Source organism: Entelurus aequoreus, linkage group LG08 (genome assembly GCF_033978785.1).
Source record: "Entelurus aequoreus isolate RoL-2023_Sb linkage group LG08, RoL_Eaeq_v1.1, whole genome shotgun sequence".
Lineage (NCBI taxonomy): Eukaryota > Metazoa > Chordata > Actinopteri > Syngnathiformes > Syngnathidae > Entelurus > Entelurus aequoreus.
Window position 1 is genome coordinate 4456000 of NC_084738.1, and position 22354 is coordinate 4478353.

A 22354-nucleotide genomic window follows, 5' to 3' on the forward strand; every position below is an offset into this window, starting at 1 on the left:
TTGAGCTGATAGAGGACGAGTGATGATCAAATTTTGACGTTGCCAGCGAGACCTCCCGCAAGCAGTCAATCAGTGGAGAGGGCTATTATACCCGGCTTGCCTGAATTATATACATTAGTGCCGAGGAAGTGCAGGAGGAGTAGTCATTATTGTGTAATTGCAGATGAGATGATTTATGCTTTTGGATCTTTGTAGGGGCGGACTTCCAAGCTAGGCATGTCAGCAGCGAGGCTTTCTACTAATTAACTACATTAAAAAGGTTGCGTTGCTATTAACAATGCTGTCTTATACCCATTATATCAACAATTATAAATAAGTCTCAGTAGTGTGTTGGAAGTGTTGTCCAAAATCTAGCATTAATGCTGGGATTTAAACCATTTAAAAGTGCTTTTAGGAAGCCCCACTGGAAACTAGCTTTAATGCTAATGAGCTGTTTGTGTCTACATAGTGTGCCTACTAGCAGCGTGATTGGGCACTTTATCAAAATGTATACCAGGGGTGTCAAGCTCAGTTCAGCTCAGGGACCACATGGAGGAACGCCGGAATGGTCAAATCATTTTATGATAACTTAAAAATAAAGACAACTTCTATTGCTTAAAAATAGAACAAACACGTTCTAAAAATGTACAAGTTTTTTTTTACACTTGCAGATAATAGTATTCTATCTTCATTTGTCGTTATTTATACTTTCTGAAGAAATTACGGGATGATGTTCATCAGTCAAATAGGTGGAATTGAGTCTGGCCGAGTTTTAAAATGCTCCCATTGGTGTTAATTTTTAATTTATCAGAAGATTAAATGAATAATATCAATATCACCTTACAGGATGTTATGAATGTAATCTACTCGTTTTCATTGAGGGCCACATCAAAGTTATGGCTGCCATCAGAGGGCCGCTTGTAACAGCGAATAATGTATGAATATGCCTCTGGATATCAATTAAGTAGACTGTTGATTTTACAGTAAGAACTTTACATTCACAAAATGTTACTGTAAAATAGTGTTGTTGTTGTTTTACAACATTTTACGGTAAATGGAAAAATGGTTTGTTTTTTGTTTCTTACGGAAAAAGCTGGCAGCTTAGTTGCCAGAATCTTTGTGTTGGATGTACATTGGTTTTTACAACATTATATTTTTTAATGGAAAAACAGTACAAGTTCCTTTTTTATTCTGGCAACTTAGCTGCAAGTTTTTCTACCGTAAAAACAAATGTATCGTTTTTCCATTTACAGTAATACACCGTTAAAAAACAAGATTTTACAGTAAAAATATGGCAGCTCAGTCAACAGAATTTTAACGCAAAAAAATTGTAGTTTTTTTCAATTTACAGTAATATGCTGTAAAGAACAACGTAAAATGTATTGTCATTTTTATTGATTTGAGGGGTAGTTTGCTGTAAAATCTTAAGTCAAGCAGATATTTAAGTATTTATTTTTATTTAGACAAAAAATGTTTGGAAATTATGATAATATGGTGTAATGGGGTTAAATCACCAAAAATTATTCCCGGGCGCGGCCACTGCTGCTGCTCACTGCTCCCCTCACCTCCCAGGGGGTGATCAAGGGTGATGGGTCATATGCAGAGAATAATTTCGCCACTCCTAGTGTGTGTGAGACAATCATGGGTACTTTAACTTAACTTAACTTTAATATTTGTTGCAATATTGGATACTATTAAAGTTTAAAAGGCTTGCAATTTCAAGCAGTGCATATATTGTTTTCTGTTACAATGAACACAATCCATCACATTTAGTGAGAAAATATTAAGTACTTTATTGACACATATCATTTCCAGGTGTTTGCGGGCCAGATAAAATGATGTCGCCGGCCAGATCTGGCCCCTGGGCCTTGAGTTTTACACGAACATTGTGTGTTTTTTCTGTACATATGTCGCATCATCTTCAACAAAACTTGGGAATTTGGACTCATTTCATTAATCGCACATGAAGTTAGAAAGGGATATAAATATTATTTCAGCATATTTATGTGCGCCCAAATAATGTGTCTCCAGTCATATATGTACAACATGAAATGTACAGATTATCAAAAGCATTTATTTAGGTGTAAATGTCAAAGGTTACATTACCAACATGGATGACAATCAAGGCATGAACGTAACAATCCACATTTTTTATACTATCACCAATGAGCAGCGTAAGTACGCAGTGTTGACACGCGGCACATAGCTCCGCCCCCTCTGAATTCATGTGCGCTCTCACAGCAGGGGATACAAAGAATTGCTGTTGCGACTTCTAGTGGACACATTTAGAACAGTAGGTTCAAGGTTCAACTTTATTGTCCCCGCGGGAAAATTTGTCTTGGGCACAGTGCATCATTGCTTCATTGCTTTCTTAACATACACAAAAACAACAGAACAAAAACACAAGCACAGCCAGACAACTGACATTTAAACATCAGAACATGGAGCTTGATAGACATAGGTGGCACTTTGATGTAGGCATAAAATCTACAGTATGGAGATAAAGATAAAGTACCACAGTGTTTCCCACACATTCATTTATTTGTGGCGGCTCGCCACGAAAGAATTAAGGCCACCACAAAATTTTTAATTAAAAAAAAATTTTTTTTTAAATGTTTTTTTTTTTTTTTTTTTTTTTTTTTGTCCTGTGCAGCTTCTCAGGCAAATCATATAGTTCAGGGGTGGGCAATTAATTTTTACCGGGGGCCGCATGAGCTACCCGAGCACTGCTGGAGGGCCACGTCGACAATATTTCAATTACATTTTTCTCAATATTATTTTTGATATATACCGTAAGATAAATAATAATAATACCGTAATTTCCGGACTATAAGCCGCTACTTTTTCCCCTCGTTCTGGTCCCTGCGGCTTATACAAGGGTGCGGCTTATTTACGGCCTGTTCTTCTCCGACACCGACGAAGAGGATTTCGGTGGTTTTAGTACGCAGGAGGAAGACGATGACACAATGATTAAAGACTGACTTTTCATATACCGGTAGGCTGGTTATTTTGATAACGTACAGGTGAGCACTTTGTATTACTTTGCACCGTTGTATTATTTGTACTCTGCACGAATGCTGTTCGCCATGTCAAAGATGTGAAAGTTTGATTGAATGATTGAAAGATTTATTGTTAATAAATGGGACGCTTTGCGTTCCCAAACAGTCATCTCTGTCCCGACAATCCCCTCCGTGGTAGCAGGAACCCCTATATACTACGGTAATTACACATCAAAACCCTGCGGCTTATAGTCGGGTGCGGCTTATATATGGAGCAATCTGTATGTTCCCCTAAATTTAGCTGGTGCGGCTTATAGTCAGGTGCGGCTTATAGTCCGGAAATTACGGTAATAATAATAATAATTAATAATAATAGTAATACTTCAACATAGTGTGTGTAACAGCATTCCATGACTAATATAAATAAATTAACATTAATAATAAATGACAGTAAAATAAGCACACGTATGACTGAGGAGTCATAGTGTAACTTTGTGTGGTGTTTGAGTTGTCCGACTTTTTGTGTGGCCATAAACGCACCAGTGGTTTAGTGCTATGCGTGTTGGTGACAGATGACAAGTTACTTTTGGCCTGCTTTGTACGGCAGGAAATGACTAGTTTTTCCAGATAGAATTGTTTTACTCATGTTTTTGGTGTGGTTATGGCCGAATATAAACAGTTTTGCTCAATAAAGTGATCGATATAATTCCTGTCCTCGAAGCATCTCGATAGACGTTACAATAATTGAACGGTGTTCAATTGAACGGTGTTGATGAACACCGTTAGGGCCGCTGGTTGTCACTGTCACTCAAAGTTGCATTGCAAAATTACATAGAATAAATATGTTTATTTTGTTTAGAATTCAGATGGGATTTGATTTGGTGCGCGGCATATATTTGCTGCGTGCAGCGGACGCTTGAGCAGTGCGCAATTGCGCAGGCACGCACCTTAGAGGGAACGTTGCTTTGCAGTATATGTCTTGTTGAAAACACGCCATTCGTCATCAACTTTTCTCTTTTTAGCGTCTCGGGTGTAAACCGTGCATCACTTGTCGCTGCATGTGCACCTTCACTCGCAGGTTACACACGGACACACGCCCATAAATAATACTTTTCAAAATAAAAGCAGCACAGTTGTATTGCGTGCACGACATAGATGTTTTTTCAACTTTATTTTGTAATTTGCGATTGCAGCTGTTCACATTCACTCACAATCACGCACACGTCCACACGGAAGTGATACAAATACCGATTTTCAAAACAAAAGCAGCACCGTTGTATTGCACACTCGACATAGATACTTTTTTAAATGTATTTTGTAATTTATAATTGGCCTCACGCGGGCCGGACAGGGACAGAATGCCCAGGTCTGATATAGTTGATGTAGATGCCCATATCGGCTGTTCAGATTTACTTTACAAAAGAGAAGTGTAGGCTCAAGATTTTTGGAGCTCTTTGTTCAGTGGATCAGATGTTTGATGAAGCTTTGTGTCTATCTACCACCACTACTGTTTCCTGTTTATTTGTTACTGACTGTGGCAGGACCCCTCTGCCTCTGTTTCACTTTATGTTGCTGGTAAATAATATGGTTGTAGTAGTAGGCCAAAAATTAAATTATTTAGTATGCACTAATTAAAGGGGCAGAGCTTTAAGAGACATTTTAGCTTTTATATTTTTATAAGATATATTTTTTGTAAGAACCACAATTAATAAATATATTTCAGTGAATAACTTCTTGTTCAAATCTGTATATAAATATGTACATTAAGTGTTGTAATTATATTGTAAAATGGATGGATGGATGGATGGATGGACGTTTAAAACAAAACTGTTATTATTAATTAGTAATATACATTTTTTTAGCCTTTTTAGAGAAAATCATATCATTGTAGTAAATTATGCAAATTGCTCGATGATGTCATGGTGACCACGTCCATAGCCACGCCCCCACCGCCACAGGTATCTTTTTTTTTTTCTTTTTTCGAAAATATTTTTATTGAATTTTGCAGACAATACAGTATGATGGATCATGACAACAACAAGTTGAGGTATCTGCACATTTTTCAATATGTAACATAATAAACCCTTACATCCCTTACAATACCCACCCACTTAATTCCCAAGGTAATTGTCACCTAGTGCCCACCACAAATAAAGACACACATGAATATATGCAAACTTAGCTTCAATCTAACAAACTATATTAAGGTTATTAAAGAATAAATAAGGTAAAATAAATAATACATAAGATATACAATAAAATATAACGTAAAAGTAAATAAACACAAGGAATGAGGGTGGGGGGGGAGAGAGAGAGGGGGTCTTCAGCGGTCAGTTCTGTCTAAGTTGTGTTACTCGAATCGCTTGGGGTGATGTCAAGCTTGTCCCTAATAAGGTCTAGGAGGGGGCCCCAAGTTTTATGGAAAGATGCCACAGATCCTTTCTGCGAGAACCGAAGCTTCTCTAATTGCAGACACCGCAAGACATCTTGTATCGCCACAGGTATCTTGGCAGTTTCTGGGAAACACTGTACCAGTGTGCATTGCACTAGAGCTCATGGATAAAGTGCTGTGTGCTAAAAAAGTGCTAACCTATGTATTAACATTCTATTGCACATTGTTGGTCAGCTTAATGGAGGCTGGGACAAATGATAATTTAAGGCGGTTAGATTTGCATAGTGGGACCCGGAGTCTTCTCCCTGATGGCAGGGTTCCATATTCAGGGAAGAGTGGGTGTTGTGAGTTGGAAATAATTTCCTTAGCTTTTTTCCTAACTGCCTGCTCATAGATGCTCTGTATAGGCTCATATTCTTTCCTCCCTACGATTTTCATTGCCGTTTTATGCATGCCGGCCAGTTTGCTTTTTAGCTTGACGGTTAGGTTGCCAAACCATGAGGTGATCCCGTATCTAATGACGCTCTCTACAATGGCACGGTAGAAAATCATCATGATGGGGCTGCTTACCCCGTACAATCTTAATCTTCGCCAAAAATATAGCCTCTGTTGCAGTCTATTGCACAGTTTGTCAATATGTGTCTTCCAGCAGAGAAGATTATCAATATGAACCCCTAAATATTTATATGAGGATACCTGGGTAATTTCCTGATTTTTGATGACCACTGGCTCATGGTCAGTCACTTTCCTCGGATCCAAAACCATTTCCTGTGTCTTGGTCACATTTAGAATAAGATGGTTGGTATCACACCACCTATTAAATAGGTCTATCTCGTCTTGGTACACAGAGGGGTCCGTATCCTTGTGTAGAAGGCTTAGGAGCACGGTATCGTCCGCACATTTCACCATATAATTGTTAGGGTGCACAGTCCAGGTTATTTCTTTAAAAAATTACAGCTCATTTGTATACTTAGCAAACTCATCTCGCGGGCCGTACGTTTGACACCAATTATGTACACTGTAACTCTGCACTTAGCCAACATGATAGAGTCCATACACAGGTGGTCCTTGTTTTATGACATTCCACGTTACGAACACACTCCCATATATTATTCAATGGTATAACTGTGAAGTGAAGTGAATTATATTTATTTAGCGCTTTTCTCTAGTGACTCACAGCGCTTTTACATAGTGAAACCCAATATCTAAGTTGCATTTAAATAGTGTGGGTGGCACTGGGAGCAGGTGGGTAAAGTGTCTTGCCCAAGGACACAACGGCAGTGACTAGGATGGCGCAAGCGGGGATCGAACCTGGGACCCTCAAGTTGCTGGCACGGCCACTCTACCAAACGAGCTATACCGCCCTGTGTATATAACTATAAAACAAGATAAAACAACTGGACATAAGTTATCATAATCGGCTAGTTTTTCATTGTTGCACTAAAAAAAGCGATGTTATTATTAAATATTGCGAATTGGTATTGTATCGCTTCAGATGTGAAAGGTACCTACCTATCCATGGCTGCAACAAACAAATATATAAATGAATGTACGGGATCCTTGACAGTGTTTCCCATAAACTGCCAAGATACCTGTGGCGGTGGGGGCGTGGTTATGGGTGTGGTCACCATGACATCATCGAGTAATTTGCATAATTTACTACAATGATTTGATTTTCTCTAAAAAGGCTCAAAAAATGTATACTTACTAATTAATAATAACAGTTTTGTTTTAAACGTCCATCCATCCATCCATTTTACAATATAATTACAACACTTTATGTACATATTTATATACAGATTTGAACAATAAGTTATTCACTGAAATATATTTATTATTTGTGGTTCTTACAAAAAATATATCTTATGAAATATAAAAGCTAAAATGTCTCAAAGCTCTGCCCCTTTAATTAGTGCATACTAAATAATTTAAGTTCAGCCTACTACTACAACCATATTATTTACCAGCAACATAAAGTGAAACAGAGGCAGAGGTGTCCTGCCACAGTCAGTAACAAATAAACAGAAAACAGTAGTGGTGGTAGATAGACACAGAGCTTCATCAAACATCTGATCCACTGAACAAAGAGCTCCAAAAATCTTGAACTTTAGACTGCCATCAGTTTTACTCCCTACACTTAACCATGTGTTTCCTACTGCCTGCAGACTTTGCACCCTTTGTTATATACACATGTTGTGTTTCCAATATAAATACATTTAATAAAGTCAAATACAAATAAGGCAACAAGAGAAGTATCCTACACTTCTCCTTTGTAAAGTAAATCTGAACAGCCGATATGGGCATCTACATCAACTATATGATTTGCCTGAGAAGCTGGAGAGGACAGAAAAAAAATTGTTTTCAATTTTTTTAAAAAATTTTTAATTTAAATTTTTTTTTTTTTTTTTTTTTTTTTTTTTTTTTTAATTTTATTTGTGGTGGACATAATTCTTTCGTGGCGGGCCGCCACAAATAAATGAATGTGTGGGAAACCCTGCTTGAGCACTGCGTCTAATCCAGGCCTGGGGAATTATTTTGACTCGGGGGGGCCAAATTTTGAGAAAAAAATGTGTCTGGGGGCAACACTAATACAAAACCTCTTAATAATAATGTCTGATTGAATGCTAAAAACGAAATGGAATTTTAAATTTTTTCACTGAATGAGACACCCAGAATGTACATGAAAATAAAGAATGTGGGATTTACAATATTAAACTATAAACGATAAAACACTGAATATTGACAACACATGAACTTAACATCCCCCTCTCGATCGACATACAATCAAGCGAAAACGCAGCAAAAATGCAACACAAACAGCAAAATATGAACGCAAAAGGTAAAAAAAACAAAAACACCCACAATCTGATACATCTGATATATCACTAAGCTTTACAACTTTGTTGTAAAAATCTCCATCCGCGTCTGTCCCTGACACCCGCATTTCAGGCTGGCCGCCCTGGAAACGCTCTGTGGAAACGCTCCCCGCCCACACTGCTTGGTGCCTCGTCTGAGCTGCTGTGACTTAGATGACCATCGTAACTAATTAGATGACCATAGTAACTAATTAGATTACCATAGTAACTAGTATGTCATGCAAAAGCGCAGATTCCAACCATTGAAATACTTTGTATAGTTCAAGACTTGCGGTCATTTGAAAACATCACTGCACATCATAATGGCAGCTACACTTTCCATCTTAAAGATCTAAAAAAAATATTTGGGAATTAACGGGCCGCACGCGGCCTCAATTTGCCCAGATCTGGTCTAGTCAGAGGTTGTGAGGACTCCTAAAAATAAACACGTTGCTTTAATACAAACGCAAGTCGGAGGAGGATACAAATGATAGGTAATCTAAAAGGAAGTTATTGGGTGGCAGAAGTAAGCCGACACTTTCAATAGTGCTTTTTTTTTTTACTCCTATTTCTTGAGCATTCTTGAGTAAAAATGTATGCCTCGCCTTGACCTTAGTTCATCCTTTTGTGTTTACTGTTCTCAACAAGCCATTCAATAGGATGTGCAAAGAAGGTACGAACAGGGTGTTATAATTGCTGACATTGAGGCGTTTTGAGATATATAGCAGTTCTATTATGTCACTGATTCTCCATCTAGTGGTACGCCAAGGACTTGATTCATTATTCAGGTACAGAGTTTTATTTTCCTATATTCAAACACAGTGTTGCTCTTCAAACTGTGTGTCATGTTAGTGTCCGAAATATTGAATTTACTTGTTAAATAAATCCTCTGCCTTGTTTTGTAATGAATACTTAGGCCTACTACGCTACTGTGTATTTTTGTTGGTCATTATGGTGGTACTTGGAGAACTTTCCGAGGTGGTACTTGGTGTAAAAAGTTTGTGAACCACTGAATTAGGCAAAATAAAGCAGTACACAACATAGGGGCTGGGCCGATAAAAAGATATCAACATATACCGCGATAGACACATAATCGATATCAATATAAAATGCGTTCGATAAAACATTCGATACATATTTATATTTTTAGTCGGAAGAAACCAGAAAGTGTGAAGCAAGATTCGTTGCATGAACCCAGCTAAACAGCAAACAGGAAGTGTCAATGGGAGTGATACGCTAACAGCCAATCAGGTAACAGTATCAACTACCCTTTTTGGTTGTGCTGTCTTAATGTCTTGCATGGAGAAGAGAAAACTGTGATATCTTGATGCATCAACTCAGTAACAGAAACAGGTCTTTAATTTTAAGTGTGCGGCAACATCCTGACACTTCCAACATGTCGCTTTCATGAATTGGTTAGTTAGTTCCCAAACGACTCTGTGTAGTGTTCAATAGCTTACTCACTACTGCCATCTAGTGTGGGTGTCAGCAACCCGTGGCTCTTTAGTGCCGCCCTAGTGGCTCCCTGGAGCATTTTTAAAAAAACGATTGAAAATGGAAAAAGATGGGGGGGAAAATAATGTTTTTGTTTTAGTATGTTTTTTGTTTGAGGACAAACATGACACAAACCTTCCCAATTGTTAGAAAGTCCACTGTTTAATAAGTTTGTGTGTATGCTTCACCGATGAGACTATTTGGTGAACATCGTTTTGTCCTACTAATTTCGGCGGTTCTTGAACTCACCATAGTGTGGACTGTGACGCAACAGTTTGTTTACATGTAAAATCTTCCACTTCTTATTTGTCTCATTTTGTCCACCAAACGTTTTATGCTGTGCGTGAACGCACGAAGGTGCGCTTTTTTTGATGTTATTGACTTGTTGGAGCGCTAATCCGGCATATTTGGTCAGTGCATGACTGCAAGCTAATCAATGCTAACATGCTATTTAGGCTAGCTGTATGCACATATTGCATCATTATGCCTCGTTTGTAGGTATATTTGAGCTTATTTAATATCCTTTACTTGTATCCTCTTTGTATATAATTTAGTTATGCATGTCTCATGACACATTATCTGGATGTAATATTGGCTGCATTTCAGATAGTTGTTTGTGTGCCATGTTGTTCCAGACCACAGCAAACATTACCTAGCTTGCCAAAGATTGTAATAAATCTATTAAAAGAAGACAGCGTGCCGTTTCCTTGAACTTGGACACACACATATACTGTATATACCTTTGGCCATTAAAAGCCAGTAATTTCCAGGAGTTATCTCACCTTCTGAGTAGCCTCTGATTTACTAATGGTTTCTAATGTTGTAAAAATGTGTAGAATAAATATTACATTTCAACATTTCTGTCAACAAAGATTTGCGTCAGCCTGCGACACATAGTCATTTTGATAGTAGGCTATTATAGCTAAAATAGACACTTACGCCATGTGTTGCCTTCATTATAGGACTCTTATACGGCTTTTAAATTTTTGCGGCTCCAGACAGATTAGTTTTTTGTATTTTTGGTCCAATATGGCTCTTCCAAAGTTTTGGGTTGCCGACCCCTAATCTAGTGTCTCGAAACTGCAACTACCTTCAAATTTACTGCGCTTATTTTACCACCTGGCTACCTTCTCCACTGATCAGTAGCACCCTTGGTAAGTTGGAAATTGTATTACCGTATTTTTCGGACTATAAGTCGCAGTTTTTTTTCATAGTTTGGCCGGGGGTGCGACTTATACTCAGGAGCGACTTATGTGTGAAATTATTAACACATTAGCGTAAAATATCAAATAATATTATTTAGCTCATTCACGTAAGAGACTAGACGTATAAGATTTCATGGGATTTAGCGATTAGGAGTGACAGATTGTTTGGTAAACGTATAGCATGTTCTATATGTTATAGTTATTTGAATGACTCTTACCATAATATGTTACGTTAACATACCAGTTGGTTATTTATGCCTCATATAACGTACACTTATTCAGCCTGTTGTTCACTATTCTTTAGACATTTTAAATTGCCTTTCAAATGTCTATTCTTGGTGTTGGCTTTTATCAAATAAATTTCCCCCCAAAAATGCGACTTATACTCCAGTGCGACTTATATACACTACCGTTCAAAAGTTTGGGGTCACATGTAAATGTCCTTATTTTTGAAGGAAAAGCACTGTACTTTTCAATGAAGATAACTTTAAACTAGTCTTAACTTTACAGAAATACACTCTATACATTGCTAATGTGGTAAATGACTATTCTAGCTGCAAATGTCTGCTTTTTGGTGCAATATCTACATAGGCCCATTTCCAGCAACTATCACTCCAGTGTTCTAATGGTACAATGTGTTTGCTCATTGGCTCAGAAGGCTAATTGATGATTAGAAAACCTTTGTGCAATCATGTTCACACATCTGAAAACACTTTAGCTCGTTACAGAAGCTACAAAACTGACCTTCCTTTGAGCAGATTGAGTTTCTGGAGCATCACATTTGTGGGGTCAATTAAACGCTCAAAATGGCCAGGAAAAGAGAACTTTCATCTGAAACTCGACAGTTTATTCTTGTTCTTAGAAATGAAGGCTATTCCACTAAATTGTTTGGGTGACCCCAAACTTTTGAACGGTAGTGTATGTTTTTTCCCTTCTTTATTATGCATTTTTGGCCGGTGCGACTTATACTCCGTAGCGACTTATACTCTGAAAAATACGGTACTGTATTTATTGGCAGGCTTAAATAAGTCATAAAAAATATCAATATTTATCGATATCGATGAATATAAAAAAAACTTGTATCGTGATGCAGTTTTCAGCCCTAATAGAACATATTTTTCTTTTTCCTTTTTTGCACGTGTTCTTTCCTCCCATTAGTCTTCATTTATCTCACCGCCGGCCGCTGGATTCCAGTTTTGTAGTGGTCCTGTCGCCGGTAGGAGATGTGATGTAGTGCAGTGAGCGACCTCTTATCACACCTGGTGTATTAACACCCCACCTCTCTTCTCACCTGTCGCCACACTCCCCTCTCTCTCTCTCTTTGTCCTGGCGTGGCCTGTCGTGAACCCCGGTGACCTAAAGCCAGGTGGCAAGGACCTAGGACTGCGTGTGCCAAAGCGCACCCCCCCCCCGGTCCTGCCCGGCGCCGGCTGGCGGTGGGCGAGCCCGTTAGTCCTCATAATTGCCGCTTGTCAAAAGCCATTAGCGTCGGCGTAGCTCAGCGGCGAGTCAGCTGCATGGTGTGTGAGGGAAACTGTTGGCCGGCAGATTGATAGGAAACAAAGCTAAGTTATGCCTTCTTATTTGCTTTATGCACACTGGAGTGCTTTTATCCACCCTAAATAATTAATTTCTAATTTATTTTGCTGTCATAAGATTTGCAACCAGGTGCCTAAGCAAACAGTGCAAGGAGACTTTTTAAAGGCCCCCCAGGGGGAGTGCATTTTTAAAAATAAATGTGAGTCAAAATGTTTAACTTCCTGATGAGCTATGGAGAATGTTCTTAACTGGAATTATGTGCTTTCTTTTCCTCCAGAATGTCATTTTCCCAGGTGCTGGAGATGACGGGATTAGTGAATACAAGTCTGTCATCTACTACCAAGTCAAGCAGCCACGCTGGTTTGAGACCATTAAGGTATGTCCTCAACATACTACCATTTTCTGTGATGTATCGCCTCCTCGGGGTCAGTGCTGGAGCCTATCCCAGCTGATTTTTAGGGCGGTACGCATCCATGGCTTGTTATTTTGACAGAGAAGTATGCTTCAAAACTAGTTGGCACAGAAAACGTCATTTGTTTTTATTATGAGCACTGAAATCACAGTCCTATTATCATCCATTTGCACTCTCATTGACATATAAGGAACATTTAGAGCAGGGGTCACCAACCTTTTTGAAACCAAGAGCTACTTCTTGGGTAGTGATTAATGCGAAGGGCTACCAGTTTGATACACACTTAAATAAATTGCTAGAAATAGCCAATTTGCTCAATTTACCTTTAACTCTGTTATTATTAATAATTAATGATATTTACACTTAATTGAACGGTTTAAAAGAGGAGAAAACACAAAAAAAAATGACAATTGAATTTTGAAACATAGCTTATCTTCAATTTCGACTCTTTAAAATTCAAAATTCAACCGAAAAAAAGAAGAGAAAAACTAGCAAATTCGAATCTTTTGGAAAAAATTTAAAAAATAATTTATAGAACATCATTAGTAATTTTTCCTGATTAAGATTAATTTTACAATTTTGATGAAATATTTTAAATAGGTTAAAATCCAATCTGCACTTTGTTAGAATATATAACAAATTGGACCAAGCTATATTTCTAACAAAGAAAAATCATTATTTCTTCTAGATTTTCCAGAACAAAAATTTTAAAAGAAATTCAAAAGACTTTGAAATAAGATTTAAATTTGATTCTACAAATTTTCTAGATTGTCCAGAATAATTTTTTTGAATTTTAATCATAATAAATTTGAAGAAATATTTCACAAATATTCTTCGTCGAAAAAACAGAAGCTAAAATGAAGAATTAAATTAAAATGTATTTATTATTCTTTACAATAAAAAAAATAAATTTACTTGAAAATTGATTTAAATTGTCAGTAAAGAAGAGGAAGGAATTTAAAAGGTAAAAAGGTATATGTGTTTAAAAATCCTAAAATCATTTTTAAGGTTGTATTTTTTCTCTAAAATTGTCTTTCTGAAAGTTATAAGAAGCAAAGTAAAAAAATAAATGAATTTATTTAAACAAGTGAAGACCAAGTCTTTAAAATATTTTCTTGTATTTTCAAATTCTATTTGAGTTTTGTCTCTCTTAGAATTAAAAATGTCGGGCAAAGCGAGACCAGCTTGCTAGTAAATAAATACAATTTTAAAAATAGAGGCAGCTCACTGGTAAGTGCTGCTATTTGAGCTATTTTTAGAACAGGCCAGCGGGCTACTCATCTGGTCCTTACGGGCTACCTGGTGCCCGCGGGCACCGCGTTGGTGACCCCTGATTTAGAGTCTCCGTTTAGCCTAGAGTTTCTCAATTATTTTCTGTCTTGTTCTCTTTAAGGCAGTGGTCCCCAACCACCGGTCCGTGGATCGATTGGTACCGGGCCGCACAAGACATAAAAAATATTTTTATTTTTTATTAAATCCACATAAAAAACACAACATACACTTACAATTAATGCACCAAGCCAAAAAACCTCCCTCCCCCATTTACACTCATTCACACAAAAGGGTTGTTTCTCTCTGTTATTAATATTTCTGGTTCCTACATTATATATCAATATATATCAATACAGTCTGCAAGGGATACAGTCCGTAAGCACACATGATTGTATTTTTTTATGACAAAAAAACCCCCAAAAACAACCACTTAATAAAACAATTACCTACTGTACAATGTCTGCTCTCACTGGTATGTCGACTGATGGGATGTTTATATGAAGAATTATTCATAATCCTCACCAAGAGTTAAAAAAAAAAGTTACCGCATACAAGCTTCTTTTCATGTCTCTCGCCATCCCTGGGTCTAAGTTGGATGTCAAAGTTGATCAACTTCTCGGTTTATGGCCACATCCTTCTACTATACTACTCAGTGGCCTAGTGGTTAGTGTCCGCCCTGAGATCGGTAGGTTGTGAGTTCAAACCCCGGCCGAGTCATACTAAAGACTATAACAATGGGACCCAATACCTCCCTGCTTGGCACTCAGCATCAAGGGTTGGAATTGGGGGTTAAATCACCAAAAATGATTCCCGGGCGCGGCACCGCTGCTGCCCACTGCTCCCCTCACCTCCCAGGGGGTGAACAAGGGGATGGGTCAAATGCAGAGGACAAATTTCAGTGTGTGTGTGACAATCATTGGTACTTTAACTTTAACTTATACGATATGTGATGCAAGATTTATAATCTAGATTTAACTTTTACCAACTCCGAGCCGACTCAACGGCTCAGTATGTCAATATAGCAGCACAAGCTAGCTACTAAGGCTGTCAATCTTTGGGATGGTATTTATTTATTTATTTTAATTTTTTTGGTCATAAAAAAATACAATCATGTGTGCTTACGGACTGTATCCCTGCAGACTGTATTGATCTATATTGATATCTTGTGTTTTTTATGTTGATTTAATTTAAAAAAATAAATTATATATATATATATATATATATATATATATATATATATATATATATATATATATATATATATATATATATATATATATATATATATATATATATATATTTTTTTTTTTAAATTTTATTTTTATTTTTATTTTTATTTTATTTTTATTTTTATTTTTTAAATTTCTTGTGCAGCCCGGTACCAATCAATCCACGGACCAGTACCGGGCCACGGCCCGGTGGTTGGGGACCACTGGTCTACATAAAATGTAATGGTGGTTATTTGGTGAAAGTGTTGCATAGATTATGTTTTACAGATCACCGTCAAGTAGCTTTCTGACAGTCGCTTACTGTCTTATTTACTTTGCTCACCTTGGACAGCGTCTTCTCCCCGTCATCTTTGTTGTAGCGGTGTAGCGTGCAAGGACGGGGGTGGAAGAAGTGTCAAAAGATGGAGCTAACTGTTTTAATGACATTCAGACTTTACTTCAATCGATAACGGAGCAGCATCTTTTCATCCGTGGCTCAATTTTGGAAATGTGTCCCGTAAAAACCGTCCGACCGGAACCCTCTAATAACTAAAGTTCCGGGGGTGAATTATGTAAACCCACTACAGTTTTTAGCGCTTTGATAGCTAGTCTACTAACAGATATAACTTATAACTTTATGCTACTCTATATTAGAAATGGCAACAGCGGAAGATGAATGCCACATAAGAAGGTAGAGAAAAAGAAGAAGTTTATGACTACGGCGTCGGCACGGACTACAATTGTACAATTTTCTGCTCCACCGCTCCCAGTCTGTGGAACGCTCTCCCTGACCACCTGAGGGCACCACAGACTGTGGATGCTTTTAAAAAAGCCTTTTTTAGATATGTGCATAATGGTTCTAGCTATTAGGCTGTTCTAGTTTTAATTTTTTTAATCTTTTTTTATTTATTTATTTATTTTTAATACACTGTAGCACTTTGAGGTTGTTTACTCAATGTAAAGTGCTTTTTACAAATAAAATCTATTATTATTATTATTATTATTATTATTGCGGAAGCGAGCACATTTTCAGGACTTATGCAGATCCCAAATACACATCAGCAGGTACCAGAATGTAAGAAAAGTTGGTTTTTGCATAATATTGCGAAACAAAATGCCAGGTAATATGTCTGCTAATAAGTGCCATTTTGCCGTCCTTATACACACACTATAATAACACTCGTATGTTTAATGTGCCGACAATCCATCATAGCTTACCGAAGTCGTACTAAAAACATTTTGACAGATTTTTGAGCGCCGTGTTTAATGTTCTATTTTAGTGCTGCTTTTGATATTATTGACCACAAACTACTACTTATAAAACTGTCTGCTTATGGTTTTAAACTCTCAGCGATTAACTGGATGAAAAGCTACCTAGTCAACAGACAGCAATGTGTCATGTTCAATGGAACCCTTTCAAATATTAAAACATTATATTGTGGTATTCCCCAGGGAAGTTGCCTGGGACCTTTATTATACTCAATATTTGTAAATGATATGTCATGTATTTTAAAGAATGGTTGCTGTGCAATTTACGCAGATGACACAACAATATATGCTTATGCTGATAATTGCACAGACCTGAGCAGTATACTACAAGACAAGGTTATGCAGATTTCTAAATGGGTTACAGAAAATAAGATGAAACTTAATATTTCCAAAACAAAATGTCTTGTTATTTGCTCAAAACATGCTCATAGAAAAGAACGCATATTGAATGTTTCTTTGAACGGAGTTCATATTGAACAAGTTAAAGAAGCCAGGTTGCTGGGAGTTACAATAGATGAAAGACTATCTTGGGCCACTCACATTAATAACGTAGTAAAAAAAATGAGCAGAAGCATCTCAATCATAAGAAGAAGTGCCTATTTTTTAACTAACACAACTACGAAACAAGTTATACAATCCCTTGTATTGTCACATATTGACTACTGCCCAGCAATTTGGTCCAATGCATCTAAACAAGAACTCAATAAAATCCAGCTTACCCAAAACAGAGCTGCCAGACTAGCTCTCCATTGCTCATTTAGGACCGGCGTTGAGATCATGCATAATGAATTGTCATGGATGAGAGTTGGTGAAAGAGTAGCGTGTAGTTTGATTCTATTTTTAAAAACAATCTATACATACCATAAACCTTCATATCTGTATTCTCAGCTGTTGCTTGCTAGTGAAAGTCACAACTATGGTACCAGGTTAGCCCTAAGAGGTGCTTTCACCCGTCTTAAACCCAAAAGTGATGTTTTGAAAAAGACTGTAATGTATAGGGCAATCACTTACTGGAATCCACTTCCACAATATTTGGTATCAATCACCAGCAGAGTGGGTTTTAAGAATAGACTAAGAGGAGAAGTATTGCGGAAAGAGATTATTCTAGATTGTACCTAATGTCATGACTGTTTTTATTGACTATTTTATTGATTATGGGACAAGCAGTAGAAAATGGTGGAGGGAACTTTTTTCGTCACTTATTGTTTGTCTTTGGTACACTAATGTATATATTTTAGGCCATTGGTTCTTTGTTTTATTTTTTTTTTTGCAAATATATATATATATATATATCTATTTTTATATTGCTCTTTTTATCTTTGTTATGAACAATATTATGTAAATTCAAAGTTATTATTATTTTTTTGGTTCTTTGTTGTTGCTATTTTTGTATTACAACATTTTATTATTTGATCATGTTGTACTGCATTTTAATCTTTTGTTTTGTGATTGTGTGATGTTTTTGCCTGGACCCCAGGAAGAATAGTCTCCACTGCGGTGTAGACTAATGGGGATCCTTAATAAACTAAATAAACTATATTCTCAATGGAACATTTAAAGTTTTGGTGTTTACAGTCATCATATTGCAGTTTACACGTATCTCTTATATATGACTACCATCTACTGGTCACACTTATCATTACACCATGTACCAAATAATATTGCTTCGAGGTCAGTAAGCACAACCAGAATTAGGCGCACCGGGTTATAAGTCGCACTGTCGATTTTTGAGAAATTGAAAGGATATTAAGTGTGCCTCATAGTCCGAAAAATACGGTAAAGGTAAAAAAAATTTGATTTTGAAGACTGTGCTATGCTTTAATAAGCGACGCTACACTTTGAAAACGCCTGCTCTCAAGCAGTAGTAAGAATTCTTTTAAATGTGTTGTAATCTCATCTTTTCAGGTTGCCATTCCCATCGAGGACGTAAACCGGAGCCACTTGCGCTTTACCTTTCGCCACCGCTCATCGCAGGACTGTGAGTACTAAAGCTAGATTTTTTTCTCTTCCAAAAGATGAACAATGGGTTCTACCCTGGCTAGCAGATGAGCTACAAAATATGTTTTTCCAAATAATTTGACAATGATAAATAAGACTTCCCCCATGAAAGGAAGCAATTGGGAACATATCCACCTGAATGGAACCACTGTTGCATCCTCTCTAATTGTTGAGGCAGCGAAGCCGATCCTGGCCGCCTCACAGTCCCATCTGTCCGTCACATGCCCAGGCCATTCTTCCAGCTGCCATCAGTAGTGCTGGATCAGTCTTTTGGGGAAAATACCCTACACGTCATAACAGGCCTCTCTATGCAACACAATCAGCTCGCAAGCTAAAGCAGGATGTCAAGGCAGGGAAGAATCTCTCTCATCCTATTCAGAACCAAAAAAAAACACTATCTTCCTCTGCAGCCGTCCATTTCTTCACATCCTCCAGCTCGGTATGCGTTTCACCTTGCATGCAGTCGTCGGTGTCTCATCTCATGCCTTTCAAACAATTTGACTCGCTGTGATCCTGCTGTAACAGTTGCTACAGAAACCTGTTTGCCTCTAGTAACGCGGCGACTGCCAAACTATCGGCGCAAACGACATAAAAACATGGAGAAGGATAATAGCCTGCCTTAATGGCTTTGTGTGTGTCACATACAAGATACATTCACACACTACCTGCAGCCTTCCTGTCTCTTAAAGGTCCCTTGTAATAGTATTTTTCACACATTTCACATGTCTCATAGGTGCCACAAACAGTGTCTTGGAAGTGTTCAAAATCTAGCCTTGATGCTGGAAGTCAGTGCCTAGAACAGCGACGTCAAGGCCCGCAAGCCAGATCCGGCCCGCGGATGAATTATCTATGGCCCCCGGGATGATACTTGATTAGTATTAGAACCGGCCCGCAGGCCACAGCCCCCTGCTGCTGTTTTGCACGCACCAATACTCCATCAGTGTTGGCGCTAGGAATTTTCAAAATGGGGTCACAGGGACCCCATCAAGTCATAAAAATGGGGTCCCTCAGTAAATTTTCGGGGTTCCACTTTTTTGTAACCGTTTTGAAAACCAATGGTAAATGTATGCAATATCCTGTTATATCTCACATTCTATATTGTGTTTTGGAAAAAGGTTGTCATAAACGTTACTTGATTCATTAAAAAAATAATACAAAAGAAAACAAATGTTTATGCAGATGTAAATTTATTCAGTTATAAACATTCATTCACTTTCTTCTTTCCTTCATGGATCTAAACTTTACCGCTGCCGGTATTTTTTTCTATATTTTATTTGTAATATTTTCAGAATGTTATGACCCATGATCTTTCTCCATGTGGCCTCCGATCTAAAATGAGTTTGACACCCCTGATGTAGATACTAATATTATTGGCTTGCATTAGACTCAGAGCTTCAAGCACGCCTGTGAAGAGAAAACCATTTCAGGTGACTACCTCTTGAAGCTCATCGAGAGAATGCCAAGAGTGTGCAAAGAATAAATCAGAGCAAAGGGTGGCTGTTTTGAAGAATCTAGAATATAAAACATATTTTCAGTTATTTCACCTTTTTTTGGTTAAGTGTATAACTCTTGTTGCGTTTGACCAGATGTTCCTCCAAGTGGGATGTAAAACGCTGGTCAGTCCCAAGTTCCTTAGATGACATATAAACTGAACTCAAAGGTACCACCAAGCACAGTATAGGTATTTTGTAATTTATTGTCAAAAAAGTATAAAAGTTCCCTATTGTTTACAATGATGGCCGCTAGAAGTGAGAGAGATTCGGAACGAGAAAGCGACGATTTCCACATTAATTTGAGCGAGGATGAAAGATTTGTAGATGAGGAAAGTGCAAGTGAAGGACTAGTGGGGAGTGGAAGCGATTCAGATAGGGAAGATGCTGTGAGAGCCGGGGGTGACCTGATATTCAGCTGGGAATGACTACAACAGTAAATAAACACAAGACATATATATACTCTATTAGCCACAACACAACCAGGCTTATATTTAATATGCCACAAATTAATTCTGCATAAAAACACCTAGGTGTTTGTTATGCTAGCTCCTAGCTTCTAGCTACTAGCTCGAGCTAGTTATAGCTCGAGCGGGTTATATGGACGGGATCCCTTCCATATAACCCGCCAATACAATTCAAACACCTGCACAACACACACACTCACTCAACCCAAAGAACCGTTCACCTAACCCAAGGTTCATAAAGTTTATATATTTAACCAAAGTTATGTACGTGACACGCACGTACGGGCAAGCGATCAAATGTTTGGAAGCGCGCGGGTGGGACCTGATATTCAGCTGGGAATGACTACAACAGTAAATAAACACAAGACATATATATACTCTATTAGCCACAACACAACCAGGCTTATATTTAATATGCCACAAATTAATCCCGCATAAAAACTCCTAGGTGTTTGTTATGCTAGCTCCTAGCTCCTAGCTATAGCTAGGAGCTAGGAGTAGTATACTAGCTCCCGTCCATATAACCCGCCAATACAATTCAAACACCTGCACAACACACCCACTCACTCAGCCCAAAGGACCGTTCACCTAACCCAAGGTTCATAAAGCTTATATATTTAACCAAAGTTACGTACGTGACACGCACGTACGGGCAAGCGATCAAATGTTTGGAAGCGCAGCTGCGTACTCACGGTACCGCGTCTGCGTCTGTGTATCCAAATCAAAGTAATCCTGGTAAGAGTCTGTGTTGTCCCAGTTCTCTACAGGCGTCTTAGTATCGAAGTCAAAGTCCTCCTGGTAAGAGTCTCTGTTGTCCAAGTTCTTCGATCTTGACTGCATCTTTCGGGAATGTAAACAAACACCGGCTGTGTTGTGTTGCTGACTTCCCTTCGCACTGACAACTTAACTTCTTTGCTTGCTCAGCTTCTTTCTCCATAATGCAATGAACAAATTGCAACAGATTCACCAACACAGATGTCCAGAATACTGTGGAATAATGACATGAAAACAGAGCTATTTTGTATTGGCCTCAAGGGGGAAGCCATACCTCTGTTTTACTGGCTACGTCACGCGCATACGTCATATCCAAAGGAGTTTTCCAACCGGAAGTTCAGCGGGAAATTTAAAATGTCACTTTATAAGCTAACCCGGCCGTATTGGCATGTGTTGCAATGTGAAGATTTCATAATTGATATATAAACTATCAGACTGTGTGGTCGGTAGTAGTGGCTTTCAGTAGGCCTTTAAGGACAATCATAAAAAGCACCTGTCAGGTTACACGCCTGACATTTGTCACCTTCCAAGCCAACGGGTCAACAGCTACAATTAAGGGTTCTTCAAAGCTCAGATGATGTCATCATCACCACTGTTTGTGGTACTTCCCTTCTCTGGCGCCGTCGCCCGAGGCCAGGCTTGAACTTTTACAGCAGTGACCGAGCGGCACGTACTCTGGCGGCGACCATGACGTGCCGCTCGGTGCGTCAAGACTATCACTGTAACGCTGTCAGTCGTCATCAGACTGGGTGTCTTTGCATTCCGCTTTCCCGTGTCATTATCATGCATAGTAAAAAAAAAACTAAATGTGTCCCAGCGTGCACTCGACATTAACTTGAACTGACAGCCTAACTTGAAAGTCGAACAGGCTGCACACCTTTCACGACAAATGGAACTTTGATTGGCTCACAAAAAGAAATGTAGCCTGAAATGGACTTCTTTCCTTCCAAGTTGCATATAGCCTTTTCCCTCCGGTGGCTCCTGCCAAGCCAGCCGAGCGA

General features: G+C 38.1%; 1 protein-coding gene across 1 annotated transcript in view; it reads left to right on the plus strand.

Moving 5' to 3' along the window:
• The window catches only part of dock1 (dedicator of cytokinesis 1), a 483186-nt gene that overhangs the window by 84101 nt on the left and 376731 nt on the right, over positions 1 to 22354 (plus strand). Inside the window, exons 15-16 of the mRNA XM_062055356.1 lie at positions 12741 to 12839; positions 18530 to 18602. Coding sequence (XP_061911340.1) covers positions 12741 to 12839; positions 18530 to 18602 — 172 coding nt within the window. The remainder of the gene's footprint in view (positions 1 to 12740; positions 12840 to 18529; positions 18603 to 22354) is intronic.